Source organism: Chlorocebus sabaeus, chromosome 16 (genome assembly GCF_047675955.1).
Source record: "Chlorocebus sabaeus isolate Y175 chromosome 16, mChlSab1.0.hap1, whole genome shotgun sequence".
Taxonomy (NCBI): Eukaryota; Metazoa; Chordata; class Mammalia; order Primates; family Cercopithecidae; genus Chlorocebus; species Chlorocebus sabaeus.
In genome coordinates, this window is record NC_132919.1 from 74,040,210 (window position 1) to 74,055,466 (window position 15,257).

A 15,257-nucleotide genomic window follows, 5' to 3' on the forward strand; every position below is an offset into this window, starting at 1 on the left:
TGTGGTTAATTTCTGCTTTTAACAGGAAAATCACAGGCCTGCCTGCTTGAGTCCCCCTTCAAGTACTCAGTATTTGAGTGTCTACTAAGTTATAACAGTTAACACACAAAATTCTAGTCCTCATGTCGTTTATACTCAGATATTTATTGGGAGACACGTGTCAGTAGTCCCTACTAAATGGGAAGATTGCTTGAGTCCAGGAGTTCGAGTCCAGTCTGGAATAGGTAAAACATGCTCTCTGAATTAGTCTTTGAAACTGGTAAACTAGCTCAGAAGTTTTGTAAGAATTGCTGGTGTACGTTTATTATATACAGTGAAAGTACTTAATCCGTAAACCACCCCAAATTAAGCCTCCTAACTGCAAGCACAAAATGGACTCATTATTTACTGAGTTATCAGTTGGCGTTGTCCTTAGTTGTACAGGGACTAATGATTCACCCATAAATAATGGGCTCTTGCAAGAAGACAGACTTGAGTTGACACCTCTTTGTCCTATAGCTGGGAGGAATGCACTGCAAACTCCAACCCAGTGATTCCCTAAATGGGGTCTTCCCATCAGCTGCGTTAAAATCATCCCAGCAGGCAGGTTATCCGGCCGCCACTCCAGGGTCACTAAATCAGACTCTCCAGTGGGACCTCGGAATTCGTAGTTTAGCAAGCTCCCCAAGTGATGCTGGGGGTAAACTAACGTTTGAGAGTCACAAACATGTTTTGGAAATATAACCAGATGGGACTGGAGAAATTAGAAACTGAGAAACATCCCTAAAAAAAGCAAGACTAAGCTGCGTGGGAGACCAAGTGAGGGGGGCTCTTTGGGGTGTTTCTACCATGACAAAAATCGCCATTACCCCACAGCTCTCATACCACCAACGTTCCGCCAACGTCCCACCACCCTCATGACAACCGTCCCCAGGACTGCTCCAGCGAAGGCACCCTTGCCTGGGCCACGAGGCGCAACTGTCCCTCACAGCTGGGGAGGCTTCTCCAGGTTTGCACCGAGAGGAAGTTGGGGTACCGGTTTCCGCCGCCAGCACCCAAGATGGCGGCACGAGCGTCGCAACCACAAGCACCACATGCTTCGTGTCCCGCCTCAGCCTTCTCGGGTCTCACTAGACTTTTGCAAGTCACTGTGGGAACCTTCAAGGCGGAGGTGTTCCGCACTCCGACGGCGATACACCCTCCCATACCCTGCCCTAAGCCCTCAATCCCCCGCCACAGAAACCGCTGGAAGCGCCCAGCTTGGCTACTTCACCCAACTCCCAGCCCGCTAAGATCGCCCGCCGCGAACGCGCGGCCGAGGGGCCCAGAATGCCAGACACTAAGGCCTTCGCCCTACTCATTGGTCGGTCCACACCGCGGGGCGGGCCTAGGTACCCATTGGGCCGGAAATTATGTCAGTCTTGGGAAATCGGGTCCGGAGATGAGGAGGTACACTCAGCCATTGGGCCCTCTCTGCTGCCAATCAGAGGGACATCCGTCGACGGCCCCGGTCTCGGCTCGTTGATTGGAGAAACTGTTCCTAGGGTGCCTGCAGCGGGCGGGTTTCCGAGTGCGGTGGCAGGAGGGGGCGGGGAGGGAAGCGGAGGCTCGGAGCTCTAGGCCGGCCGGTGGCGGCGGCGAGGCCGGGACTCGGGCTTAGGGCCTGCTGTGGCGGCAGCGGCGGACGCCGAGCTAAGCAGCGGGTATCGGGCACATTCCTTTCCTAGAAGGGAGGGGTGCAGCGCCGCGGGGCCGAGGCTTATGGGGCGACGGGCGACGGGATGGTGCTGAGGCGCAGGAGGCGGGGGCCGAGCAGGGTTCCCGCCAGAGCCCGGCCCTGGGCCTGACAGGGAGGGGCCGCGCGCGGGGCCGAGAGGAAAGCTGGCTCCGGGGTGGGATGGACTGGGCAGGGTTGAGGGCACGAGAAGGCGTGGTGTGAGGCCCGGACTTGGGAGTGGGGTGGGGCCATCGGGACGGAGGGCGGGGTGGGGTTTGTTGTAAGGGTGGGTCAAGGCCAGGGAAGTAGCACTTGTTCGCTGGCCGCCCCAGGAGGCTAGAAGCTCCGGCGCCGAGAGTGGGCATGGCGACTTGGTCTCAGCCGGACTCGGGTATCCGGGCAGGGTGGGACCAGCCTCAGGCCAGGGCCCTGCCCCTAACTCGATTTTTAAGGGACTTTATCCGATTTCTCGAACTTAGGCTCCTGGGAGGTTTTAGTAATAAATTGCGTGAGAACGGGAGGGTAGCGTAAGCAGGAATTCTGGGTCGCAACTGTGTTTACTCTGACCAGAGAGAGGGAGTGTGAGTGTGTGTGTGTACACGTACGCTGTGTACGTATAGATCGCTCTCCCCCTGTAGAATGAAGTTGGTAGATGGGTCACAACGCCGGAGAGGAGAGGGGGTATGTCTTGGTTTGTGAGATTAATGGAAGCTCAAAAGTGGAGACCAGAAACAGATTTACCTCCTCGGCACTGGGCGGTCTGGCTAGAGAACGTGGCCATATCCTTCTGCTTTGGCTCAGAAGGTCATATGAATGAAAATAAAACCTGCCTATGCAAATCATGGACGGAATAGTCTTGCGTAGTAGGCCCCCCACCATCCTTCTCCTTTTTTTCTTTCCTTTTCTTTTTTATTTCTTTTTTCTTTTTTTTGAGATGGAGTTTCGCTCTTGTTGCCCAGGCTGGAGTGCAGTAGCGCGATCTTGGCCCACCACAACCTTGCCTCCTGGGTTAAAGCGATTCTCTTGCCTCAGCCTCCCGAGTAGCTGGGATTACAGGCATGCGCCACCACGCCCGGCTAATTTTTGTATTTTTAGTAGAGATAGGGCTTCTCCATGTTGTTCAGGCTGGTCTTGAACTCCTGACCTTGGGTGATCCGCCCTCCTTGGCCTCCCAAAGTGCTGGGATTACAAGCGTCGGCTCTTTTCCTTTTTTTTTTTTTTTTTTAAAGATGTGAGGATAGGAAAGGGAAATCAGATTTCAAAGTTCAGAAAACAAAAGGCATTCTTCTTCTGGGTGAAGTGGTGGCCTGAACATTGTCCTTTTGTCCTTCCACACTCTCACTGTTTAATAATCTTGCCTTTTTGAACTGGAAAAGATAACTGTTATAGGTGGTTTTCTCCGGAGAGGTGAAAATTCAGCTTTACTTTTAAGACAGGAAATGGGCTTCTCATATGAAAATAGAAGCTGGTAGGCCGGGGACGGTGGCTCAAGCCTGTAATCCCAGCACTTTGGGTGGCTGAGACGGGCGGATCACGAGGTCAGGAGATCGAGACCATCCTGGCTAACACGGTGAAACCCCGTCTCTACTAAAAAATACAAAAAAACTAGCCGGGCGAGGTGGCGGGCGCCTGTAGTCCCAGCTACTCAGGAGGCTTGAGGCAGGAGAATGGCGTGAACCCAGGAGGCGGAGCTTGCAGTGAGCTGAGATCCGGCCACTGCACTCCAGCCTGGGCGACAGAGCAAACTCCGTCTCAAAAAAAAAAAAAAAAAAGGAAAATAGAAGCTGGGTAATGCACCTGTAGCGGGGGAGGAGGGCTGGTAAATAAAACAAAGGTGTAAGATATTTTGGATGACCTAGTTATTGTCTGCTTATCCAAACCAAGCTACATTTTAGGATATTGCACATTTAATATTAAGTAATTGAGATCCTTTGATCAGTACCTTTTATAGTTCTTCTATGATCGGTTGCTATATTTTTGGTTTTTTTTCTGAGAGTGTAAGTAGTCCTTTCTTCCTATAAAAGTGGCCTTTAGGCCAGGCACTGTGTTTCACACCTGTAATCCCAGCACTTTGCGGGGCCCAGGCGGGCAGATCACCTGAGGTCAGGAGCTCAAGACCAGTCTGGCCAACATGGTGAAACCCCAACTCTACTAAAAACACAAAAATTAGCTGGGCATGGTGGCAGGCGCCATAATCCCAGATACTTGGGAGGCTGAGGCAGGAGAACCGCTTGAACCCGGAAGGTGGAGGTTGCAGTGAGCAGAGATCACACCACTGCACTCCAGCCTGGGCGACAGAGTGAGACTGTCTCAAAAAAAAAAAAAAGGTGAAAGTGTCCTTTGAATGTGTTTTCTGCCTTCTACTGTGAAGGTTTTCCTACCCTGATCATGATGTGAAAAGTATGGAATCTCATCTTGTTGCTTTTGTGATTCCCATTTCAGGTTTCTCTGGAAACCCCCCTGGTAAGTGTGGAGGAGGCGGGACACTCTGACCCAAGACGAAAGGCCTGTAGCTCCAGCCAAAGAAAATAAACCTTAGGAGGGAGAAGGAAAAAAAAAAAAAAATCCATCAGCTGTTCCTGAGAACAGCCTGCAGTGGAATCTACAGAGAGGACAACTAATGTGAGTGAGGAAGTGACTGTATGTGGACTGTGGAGACAGTAAGTCACGTGGGCCCTTGAGGGCCTGGACTGGGTTAGGAACAGTTGTGCTTTCAGAGGTGAGGTGTCAAGAAGGGAAAAGTGAATGTGGTCTGGAGTGTGGCCTTGGCCTTGGCTCCACAGGGTGTGCTTTCCTCTGGGGCCATCAGGGAGCTCAGCCTTTGTGTTCTGCCAGGGTGGGATACGGGGTTTGGCACTGAGGAGGGTAACCTGCTGGCTGGAGCGGCAGAGCAGTGGCCTTGATTTGTCTTTTGGAAGATTTAAAAACCAAAAAGCATAAACATTCTGGTCCTTCAGCAATGCTTTCTCTGAAGAAATACTTAACGGAAGGACTTCTCCAGTTCACCATTCTGCTGAGTTTGATTGGGGTACGGGTGGACGTGGATACTTACCTGACCTCACAGCTCCCCCCGCTCCGGGAGATCATCCTGGGGCCCAGTTCTGCCTATACTCAGACCCAGTTCCACAACCTGAGGAATACCTTGGATGGCTATGGTATCCACCCCAAGAGCATAGACCTGGACAATTACTTCACTGCCCGGCGGCTCCTCAGTCAGGTGAGGGCCCTGGACAGGTTCCAGGTGCCAACCACTGAGGTAAATGCCTGGCTGGTTCACCGAGACCCAGAGGGGTCTGTCTCTGGCAGTCAGCCCAACTCAGGCCTCGCCCTCGAGAGTTCCAGTGGCCTCCAAGATGTGACAGGCCCAGACAACGGGGTGCGAGAAAGCGAAACGGAGCAGGGATTCGGTGAAGATTTGGAGGATTTGGGGGCTGTAGCCCCTCCAGTCAGTGGAGACTTAACCAAAGAGGTTAGTGGACCTGTGGTGGGTGTGGGGGGCCTGGGGTTTGGGGGTGGGCTTGTCCAGAACGATTGTGGTCAGAACACAGAGCCCTGTAAAGAGTCAGACAGATTTCAGCAGGGCCTCAGGCACTGTTCTTGGGTAGGGATGGGCTGAACTGTCTGACTTTAGGATTGGGGGCTGGGAGCATTTCCCTGTGTTGAACCATTGACCTACCTCTAAATGTACTGTCAGGGCAGTGGGAGGTTCCTACACATGCCAGGGTGTTGACTGCTTGGATTTCAGCATGACTGCTGGAGGCCTGGGGTGGGGGAGGAGTCATGTTGTGATGGGCTTTGATGCAGTGTACATCTGTTGCTAAGACACAAATACTTTATGGACTCTTGCCTTGTATCTCCCCCCACATCAGAACACAGACATACCCTGAAGTTCTCCTTTGTGGTCAGGCCTGTTGTTGTATTGTCCTGATAATTCAGACCTCCTGGGCCTGAGCCAAAGGGTAGACTTGGATAGTTATTCTTGGCCAGGAGAGGGCCAAGGCTTCCATTCTTTGCTCTAAAGGCCCACTGCAGGGAGTAGGGAAGAGAAGGCTGGGAGGTAGAAGAGAAACTGCATTCTGCTGCCCAAGTCAACTTGCTTTGAGCTGTCAGAAGAGATCCTTAGCTCTTGTCACATGGCTGACATACTGTTCTGGGCAGAAAACAATGCAGTTCTTTGCCTTTTAAGATGTGAATGGCTGCTGCTGCCCCTGCCTCACCAACATAAGATTGCTTTGAACTCTGGGTTTGTATGACTTTTGCTTGCCCCCCAGCCTTAAGTAGTTGGGAAAAAGGCCCACTGCACTCCCCTGGCCATTAGGGAAGGAGAAAGCCCGACTGGGTTTTTGGAGGTGGCATGTGGAGGAATGTAAAAAGTTTTACAGATGCTGCAGAAATGGGCTCCTCTGCCTGCCAGGTCAGACCATGTTTTCCCTCCTTCCCTCCTTTGTAGCCTTTTCCTGAGCTTAGTTATCTGACTGTTAGTGACTGTCAAAGCGTATGGCTTGTTTTAGGCCAGTGGTCCTCAACTGGGGGTGATTTTGTCCCCGGGGGTGCAAGTGGCAATATCTCGAAACAGTTTTGGTTGTCACATCTTGGGGCAGGGGTGCTACTGGCACCTAGTGGGTAGAGGCCAAGGATGCTGGTTAACATCCTGAATGACACAGGACACCTTCAAACAACAGATTTGTTTGACCCCAAGTGTCAATAGTGCAGGGATTGATATACTCTGCTCTGTGCTCAAATGGCTCATACTGGACCAGCTTTGAGAGGGACTAGGATTATCTGAGCGCAGGAGCCAGGAACATTTCTTACCTTTCAGGGCCTCTTATTTTAGCTTCTTACAGGGCCACTTGGAACTTCACCTCTTTTCTGCTTCCCGTTTCCCTTTCCTTCAAGTGGGCTCCAATCTTGGCACAGTGTTCTGAAGTATGCTTCCCAGTCTCTGCTCCATGCTCCTCCCCCAGGGTAGCTCCCCCAGGGGTGGGTGGAACTGGGTTTGCTCCTGGAAACCTTGCAGGGGTAGCTCCATATCTGTTCCTGCTGGGATGGGATGGGATGTTTTGGATATTATTGGGTGGGTTGGGGTGGAATGGGATGGGACTTTGACCCTGCTTTCCTCTATTTCTTGGCTCTTGTGAAGGTTGTGCTTTTCATCTCAGGCCTTTACAACTCCCTTTGGGAGGTGGGGTGGGTCAGCATTAGGGGCCCAGGCTGGGTATGGGGGAAGGGAGGATTATTATGTGTCTAGAACAACATTTCCTCAGCAACTCAGGGATAAAAATACCCAGGTCCAGAGCATGTGACAGGCACTGCTGGAACCGGTATTATCCCTGGGGTGGAAGTGCTCCCCCGCTGCCAGTCTTGCTCTGTGGACAGCCATAGCCTAGGCCCTTGTCAGGGATAGGATTCCCCTTGAGATTGGCATTCTGCCCAGAGCAGGGGGGTGGCCTGTTTACAGCTCTTTCCAGGCTAGGAGCAGACTGTGACCAGAGAGAACATACTGTCTCTCTGACCTGACCTTAGGCTCCAGGGGAGCAGCAGTGGGGAGGGAGCTAAATTTCCTCTCAAGAAACCAATCCAGGGAGTCTGAATTGTGATACTGGGTCTGTGAGGGGCTTCTTTCCTGCTTGGATGAGATGTGGGCCAGGTATCAGGCAGAGAATGCTCTTGAATAAAGCCAGGGTGAAAAGGGAGTGGGGGACATTTGTGGCCAGGAGAAAGCGGAGCACCTGTCTCCCTAAGTGTGCGGCTTCAGGGTTGTGTCTCCCCTCCTCTTGCTTGGGGCTAGGCCTGGCCGGCACTGTGACATTGCTGCACGTGGGCAAAATGGCCTTCCCCTTTTCCGTAGTCTGGCCTATTTTGGGGTGACAAAACTTACGACTTATGGTGGGCCTGGGTGCCCTGGGTTCCTGCCCAGCCTGACTTGTGATCCCTGGCCTTGAGAACTGGCCACTGCCTTCCTGAGGAATGGGGTAACTCCTTCCACTTCCAGCAAATAATTTAGATTCCCAGAGAATCTGCGGGAGGAGTGTCTGCCCAGTCCTGAGTGGGCTGGATGAGCAAGATGCGACAGGAGGGAGGAGAGTGGCACCCCTTCCCCCAGGGCTCTCACTGCGCCACCCCAGCTGACTGGGCTGGGTGGGGCTGCCCGCCCCTGGGCGCATCTCCTCAAGGAGACGGAGGCGGCCCAGGGATGGGCTGGTTCCTTGCGGCAGCTTCTCCAGCTGCCCTGATGCAGAGATTGGCTCCCGTCTGCAGCTAGGTAACAGGCGGTGGGAGGGGATTGGCTCCTTCCGCATCTCCAGCGGAGACTTGGGGGAGGAGATTGGCTCTCGGCGCAGCCTAGGTAACGACAGTGGGAGGGGATTGGCTCTTTCCGCAGCCCAGCTGCTGACCTGGGGGAGGGGATTGGCTCTCTGCAGCCTCAGCAGTGACCTGCGGGGTGGGAGGGGGAGGGGATTGGCTCCTTGCTGCAGCCTAGGTAACAAGTTTGGGGGGCGTGGGGGGGAGGAGCGGGAGGATAGGCCCAGGGAGCTTGCTTTCCTCTGCAGCTTGAGCACGGAGCATGGGGTGGGAGTCCCATCTCACTGCAGCCTCTGCGGTGAGCTCAGGGTGGGGGCAGCTGGGCGCCTGAGTGGAACTGGGGTTGTGAGGTGGGAGGGGGCTGCTCAAGGATGGAGGAAGGGGGCTGGGCTGGGCCGCCCAGGCAGCAGCACGGGCGGGGCACCCTTCTCAGGCCCCTCGGAGCTAGCAAGGGGCCACCCTTCCAGCCTGGTGTGCTCCCTGAAAGCCAAGAGCTCCTTGCAGCCCCCTGTCCGGCTTCCCGGCACCGGCTGCCCTGGGGCTCATCTCGCAGACCATGACCCGCCTGGACCGCAGCTCTCACAGTGGTGGGGGCCATGCCAAAGACAGCCGGCCCCTTAACTCTTTGCTGGCTGGTCACGGGGTGGCCCAGCCCCGCTCTGCTCCTGGGTCCAGGGCTTCTGTTCAGGTTGGTGTATGTGGGGAGACTAAAGTAGTATGTCTGGGAAGTCTTAGGGTCAGGGAGGGTTAATGGGAGAGGAATACGGGCTTAGAGGTAGGGAGGTGGGTCTGATCTAAGGAAATTGCTTTCTGGAAAGTGTGTGTCTGCATTTTAACCCCTGGATGGAAGGCAACACTTTAGGGTTTCTTCAGGCTTGTGGGGAGGGCTCGACTACAGGGGGGTGCCGGGTATAGGAAGGCCAAATAGCTCCATTTATTGGGGTTCTATGCTGTTAGCAGTGGGGGTGGCAGTTGGTGCAGCAACTGTTCATGAGCCACCACGGTAGAGCCGGAGGGAAGCATTTTTGGTGCCCAAGGTGGCAGTTGTAGCTGAGCAGTGATGGGGGTTATGTCCTTGAGTGGGTTGACTGATGGGGATTTGGTGAGTCCTGGGGTATGGTGAGGAAGGGAGAGCACTGGTGTGAGGGGACACAGGCTGGCCCGAGCAGGGGTGGGGTGCCCCCCTGGGGATCATCTGACTGCCTGAGCCTCCCTGGAATGGAGGCAGCAGCTAGGATCAGCTGAGAGGGAATTCTGGCGGGGATGAGTCTTGAGGTGAGCCTGGGCTTGAGGAGTTGTGGGTGTTCAGCCTTACTCTTGGTACCAGCCGGGGAATAGGGAATGGCTATAGGAAGGGCTGTAGAGAGCATGGCGTTGTCATTGGTTGCATCAGGTGGTTGGAAATGCAGGGATTTTCCTCTCCAGCCCACCCCACCCCTTTATGCAAATGAAATGGCACCACAGGCTGATGCAAGCCTGGTCACTGCTAAGTAATTCTGCATGACAATTTGCTCTTGCTTGCCATGGCCAGCTTCCTCCAAACCAAGTTTTAAGGGGTCCAATCTCCAAAGCTAGAGGTGTCTCCTGATGTTCCCCTTCTTTCTTATGTAGGGGTGAGGCAGCCCTGCCTTTTGGCTGGGTGTGTCTTGGTCCAGACCCTAATCCTTCCCACCCTTATGGTGATAGTCACGTTAATAGTTTTGCTAGTGGCTCTTTTTTTTGTGTGTGGGAAGGGGATAGTGTCTGGAAGTAGATGAATGAACATTTGCTGGTGCAGAGGGACCAGGGGGTAAAGGCTGGCAGGTAGAGAGCTGGGAGGGGCCCCACCCACGACTAACTGGGATGACACTAGGAGGGAACGCTGAGGGGCAGGACAGAGAAGGGACCCTGGGACCTCAGAGCTAAAGTCATGTGATTTGTCTTTCAGGACATAGATCTGATTGACATCCTTTGGCGACAGGATATTGATCTGGGGGCTGGGCGTGAGGTTTTTGACTATAGTCATCGCCAGAAGGAGCAGGATGTGGAGAAGGAGCTGCGAGATGGAGGCGAGCAGGACACCTGGGCAGGCGAGGGCGCGGAAGCTCTGGCACGGAACCTGCTAGTGGATGGAGAGACTGGGGAGAGCTTCCCTGCACAGGTACCATCGCCCCTGCTCACTGGGCTCTCTTTTTGTCCCTATTTCCCTTCCCTGACACAAACCAGGCTGGAGTTCTTCCAGAAACTTCCCTTAGAGAAGACAGGTTGTGGGGTGGACCTGAATTTCTGTTTTGTGTTGGGGTCTGTAAGTCACAGTGGCTAAGCCTTGGAAGGGGGAGTGGAAAGCAGCAGATGCAGAAGGGCCGGGCCTTGGCAACAGGCAATGCAAGGGAGGCAGAGCATCTAGCATCTTCCTGCTTGCTTCAGGACTCTTTCACTCTCCTTTCTGTTGTTCCTGGGAGTTTGGGACTCAGGGCCAGCCATTAGCCTGGGAATGGGAGGGAGACTGCAGGCCTTCACCCATTCTGGGAAAGAAGCTTCAGCCCCAGGCAGCCAAGGCTCAGATCAGTCAGACTTACAGTTCCTGTTGCCACAGGTGCCTAGTGGGGAGGACCAGACGGCCCTGTCCCTGGAAGAGTGCCTTAGGCTGCTGGAAGCCACCTGCCCCTTTGGGGAGAATGCTGAGGTGAGGAGGACTCCAGTGAGAGCCCACCAAATGAGCAGGGCAGCCTGTATCTGGTGTGTCCCTCCATGGCTGAGGGGCCAGCTCTTGTTCTGGCTGCTGGGGGTAAATGCAGAGGAAGGAAGAACAGAAACAGACTCCAGGTGGTAATCTCTGGGAGGAAAGCACAAGGTCTTTCCTTCCCCCTTGTTAAAGCCTCTGTGTTTTGCCCTAGTTTCCAGCAGACATTTCCAGCATAACAGAAGCAGTGCCTACTGAGAGTGAGCCCCCAGCTCTTCAAAACAACCTCTTGTCTCCTCTTCTGACCGGGACAGAGTCACCATTTGATTTGGAACAGCAGTGGCAAGATCTCATGTCCATCATGGAAATGCAGGTAGGATTGTCAGAACCGGGCACAAACCTATTGGATTTTGCCCAGTGTGTCTTAGCACTCAGTTGCTAAAGTGTAATACTTTCTCTGATCCATAGAAAAGTGGGGACAATGAGAGGAAACCTGTCCAGGTGTGTCCTTGGGGCAAGGGAGGTGAAGACAGGTAGGGTTTGGCTTAAATAAAACTCAGGACTCAGCCTTCCAAATCAGGGCCTGCCTCCTGGGTGTGCCTTCTTCCTTTCCTTCAGGCAGATAGGCACTTGACTGAATGCTTCCAAGGTTCTGCGTTAATAATAGCTGACATTCACATGGTGCTTCACAGCCATCGTTCGCTTACTTGGCCCTCACAGTCATCTAGTCAGCCTTTATTTCAAAGGTGAGGAAATTGAAGCTCAGAGAGGTTAAATGATGTGCCCATGGTTACACAGCAAGTGGTGCAGCTAGGTTTTCTGACTAAAGTCTGGGTGTTCTTTTCACTGTGTTGATTTTGCAGTAACAAGGTAGTGTTTTCTTCCTCTCCCTCCAAGATAGGGGAGTCTGGCCAAACATGAGGAAAAGCTGATCAGTCCTGTATTAGGGTGGAGCTCACATGGAAGAACCCATCTCTGCCAGGCCTGGTGGATGAAGCTGGGTCAGGAGCTGACACTGTGGGCTTTGGTTTATAGTCTTTTGCGTTTACACCCATGCAGCTGTGCCTCTGTTGGGTGCCTGCAGTGTGTGAGCCCCAGGGGAGGGAGTCAGTTCCTAGTGAACAGTGGTGCTCTTCTCCCCCTCCCAGGCCATGGAAGTGAACACATCAGCAAGTGAAATCCTGTACAATGCCCCTCCTGGAGACCCACTGAGCACCAACTACAGCCTTGCCCCCAACACTCCCATCAATCAGAATGTCAGCCTGCATCAGGCGTCCCTGGGGGGCTGCAGCCAGGACTTCTTACTCTTCAGCCCTGAGGTGGAAAGCCTGCCTGTGGCCAGTAGCTCCACGCTGCTCCCGTTGGCCCCCAGCAATTCCACCAGCCTCAACTCCACCTTCGGCTCCACCAACCTGACAGGGCTCTTCTTTCCACCCCAGCTCAATGGCACAGCCAATGACACAGCAGGCCCAGAGCTGCCTGACCCTTTAGGGGGTCTGTTAGATGAAGCCATGTTGGATGAGATCAGCCTAATGGACCTGGCCATTGAAGAAGGCTTTAACCCTGTGCAGGCCTCCCAGCTGGAGGAGGAATTTGACTCTGACTCAGGCCTTTCCTTAGACTCGAGCCATAGCCCTTCTTCCCTAAGCAGCTCTGAAGGCAGTTCTTCCTCTTCTTCCTCCTCTTCTTCCTCTTCTTCCTCTGCTTCTTCCTCTGCCTCTTCCTCCTTTTCTGAGGAAGGTGCGGTTGGCTACAGCTCTGACTCTGAGACCCTGGATCTGGAAGAGGCCGAGGGTGCTGTGGGCTACCAGCCTGAGTATTCCAAGTTCTGCCGCATGAGCTACCAGGATCCAGCTCAGCTCTCATGCCTGCCCTACCTGGAGCACGTGGGCCACAACCACACATACAACATGGCCCCCAGTGCCCTGGACTCAGCCGACCTGCCACCACCCAGTGCCCTCAAGAAAGGCAGCAAGGAGAAGCAGGCTGACTTCCTGGACAAGCAGATGAGCCGGGATGAGCACCGAGCCCGAGCCATGAAGATCCCTTTCACCAATGACAAAATCATCAACCTGCCTGTGGAGGAGTTCAACGAGCTGCTGTCCAAATATCAGCTGAGTGAAGCCCAGCTGAGCCTCATCCGAGATATCCGGCGCCGGGGCAAGAACAAGATGGCGGCGCAGAACTGCCGCAAGCGCAAGCTGGACACCATCCTGAATCTGGAGCGTGATGTGGAGGACCTGCAGCGCGACAAAGCTCGGCTGCTGCGGGAGAAAGTGGAGTTCCTGCGCTCCCTGCGACAGATGAAGCAGAAGGTCCAGAGCCTGTACCAGGAGGTGTTTGGGCGGCTGCGGGATGAGAATGGGCGACCCTACTCGCCTAGTCAGTATGCGCTCCAGTACGCCGGGGACGGCAGTGTCCTCCTCATCCCCCGCACGATGGCCGACCAGCAGGCCCGGCGGCAGGAGAGGAAGCCAAAGGACCGGAGAAAGTGAGCCTGGGGAGGAAGGGGGTTTGATGCCCACCAAGACCGAAACTGGAGAAGGGCTGGACCTGGACCTGGACCTGGACCTACAGCGGGGACTTAAATGCCTTCTTATCCAATATATCTTCTCAGATGGGATGACTGCGGGTCAGTGTACAGGAAGAGGCAGGCACTGGCTGGCTCAGCTCCACTCGGGTGGAGTGGAAGTGGCCAGACCATTTGGTTGGACAGGGTCCTCACCCTACCCCTTTCCTGTGAGGCAAGGGTGATGGTGGAGTTGCTGGAGGTAGAGGAGCTATGTGGAGCAAAGGCCAACAGAGGGGAAGGAATGGACCTGTGAGAGGAAGGGAAGGTGGCAGAAAGTCTCATTTCAGGAAGGAGGGAAAGAAAGAAGGAAGGAAGGAACCCCCCCCCCCCCCCAAAAAAAAATCAAAGCGAGAAGAAAATCAGAGGGAAGGTTAAGGTTGGCTCTGGCCAGGATTCCAGGCAGCAGGTTGGAGTGACTGGTGGGCCTAGGTCACTGGTGTGATAAACCCCATTTCACCCCTGGGGGTTACACAGACACAGGGTGGGGTTGGGGAGGGGCGGTGTTAACTCTTTCTGCTCCTTGCATTTTGGCATCCCTGAAGGGGAGCTCTTGGATATCATCGGCCATAACGTTTCAATCAAATGGAGCCACTGGGCCCCAACACTGGCTTGGAGATTTAGGGTCAAAGGGTAGAGTGAACTGGAAAGGGTTACGTGGCCCCATGTTGCAGCAGCCCCAACATCACGCATGTCATTCACTGCCTTGCCACTCCATCTCCCTGTGTGCTCCAGCCACCCTTGAGCTGAGGCTCCCATTGTCTCCATCAGAGCCTGCATGTGAATGCCATCCTCCCTGGGTCCGGTGTTTGTGTTCCCCACCCCTCACAGACTTCCTGAGCTCTTCTGTAAGCTGGGGTAGGGTGCTGGCAGTGCTCCGGGAACTGGGCCTGCAGCCTTCCTCTTCTGGGACTGCTGTGAGGCAGAGGAATGATGGAGGATCTAGTGCAGCAGCCTCCAGGCAGGATTCAGCACAACACTGGGGAGTCACCCTTCCCTCGGGCCTCTGCCTACCAACAACTGGGCTTATCACTGGGAAAACACAAAAAATTACACAACCCAGCAACAACAAAAAAAACTAGTCCTCTTAGAATTTCTTGCGCTTTGATTTTTTTAGGGCTTGTGCCCTCTTTCACTTATAGGGTCTAGAATGCTTGTGTTGAGTAAAAAGGAGATGCCCCAATATTCAAAGCTGCTAAATGTTCTCTTTGCCATAAAGACTCCGTGTAACTGTGTGAACATTTGGGATTTTTCTCCTCTGTCCCGAGGTCGTTGTCTGCTTTCTTTTTTGGGTTTCTTTTTAGAAGACTGAGAAGTGCATGTGACGGGCTGAGAGCACACCCCCCTAAACACACAAGCTCTCAGCCACAGGCAGCTTCTCCCTCCACAGCCCCAGGTTAGCATAGGCTCCTGGAGGGCTGCCTGGGGGAGGCAGACATGGGAGTGCCAAGGTGGCTAGATGGTTCCAGGACCACAATGTCTTTATTTTTAACTGTTTGCCACTGCTGCCCTCACCCCTGTCTGGCTCTGGAGTACCATCTGCCCCAGACAAGCAGGAGTGAAATGGGGGTGGGGGGAAGCACTGATTCCCAGTTAGGGGGTGCCTAACTGAGCAGTAGGGATAGAAGGTGTGAACCTGGGAGTGCTTTTATAAATTATTTTCCTTGTAGATTTTATTTTTAATTTATCTCTGTGACCTGCCAGGGAGAGGGGAGAGAGAGATGCTGTTGAGCACATGACAAAATAAAATAAAATGGATGATTCATTCTCAAGTGCAGTTTTTCCCCACTTTGAATTTAAATTGAGAATAAAGGAAATGGACTTATTGTAGGGAGGACTGGCCATTGTGTGGCTAAGGCAGAGCTCACATGGGAAGATGGGTGGAGAACTGAGGAGGTTGACAATGGGGAACTTTAAAAGGCAAATCTTAAATACTGTATTAAACCTTGGGGGCAGGCATCAGGCACCATGTACTTAATAGGGTTAGCTGGTTCAATCCTCTCAGGAAGGATTCAGAGTTCTTTCAG

At 53.7% G+C, this 15,257-nt stretch overlaps 1 protein-coding gene across 6 annotated transcripts; it reads left to right on the plus strand.

Annotated features, from left to right (window-relative positions):
- The first annotated feature begins 1,556 nt into the window (after positions 1-1,556).
- On the plus strand, positions 1,557-13,561 carry NFE2L1 (NFE2 like bZIP transcription factor 1). Of its 6 annotated transcripts, none has more exons than XM_008012980.3 (6): positions 1,557-1,682; positions 4,139-5,165; positions 9,927-10,139; positions 10,575-10,664; positions 10,876-11,034; positions 11,810-13,561. In XM_008012980.3, exons 2-6 carry the CDS (start codon positions 4,656-4,658, stop codon positions 13,154-13,156), a joined length of 2,319 nt encoding a protein of 772 aa, XP_008011171.1. In that variant the 5' UTR covers positions 1,557-1,682; positions 4,139-4,655; the 3' UTR covers positions 13,157-13,561. The 6 variants fall into 6 exon arrangements, with proteins under 6 accessions (XP_008011171.1, XP_008011173.1, XP_008011172.1 ...); XM_008012981.3 differs by lacking the exon at positions 1,557-1,682 and adding an exon at positions 1,978-2,087; XM_008012982.3 differs by lacking the exon at positions 10,575-10,664.
- The last annotated feature ends 1,696 nt before the right edge of the window (positions 13,562-15,257 follow it).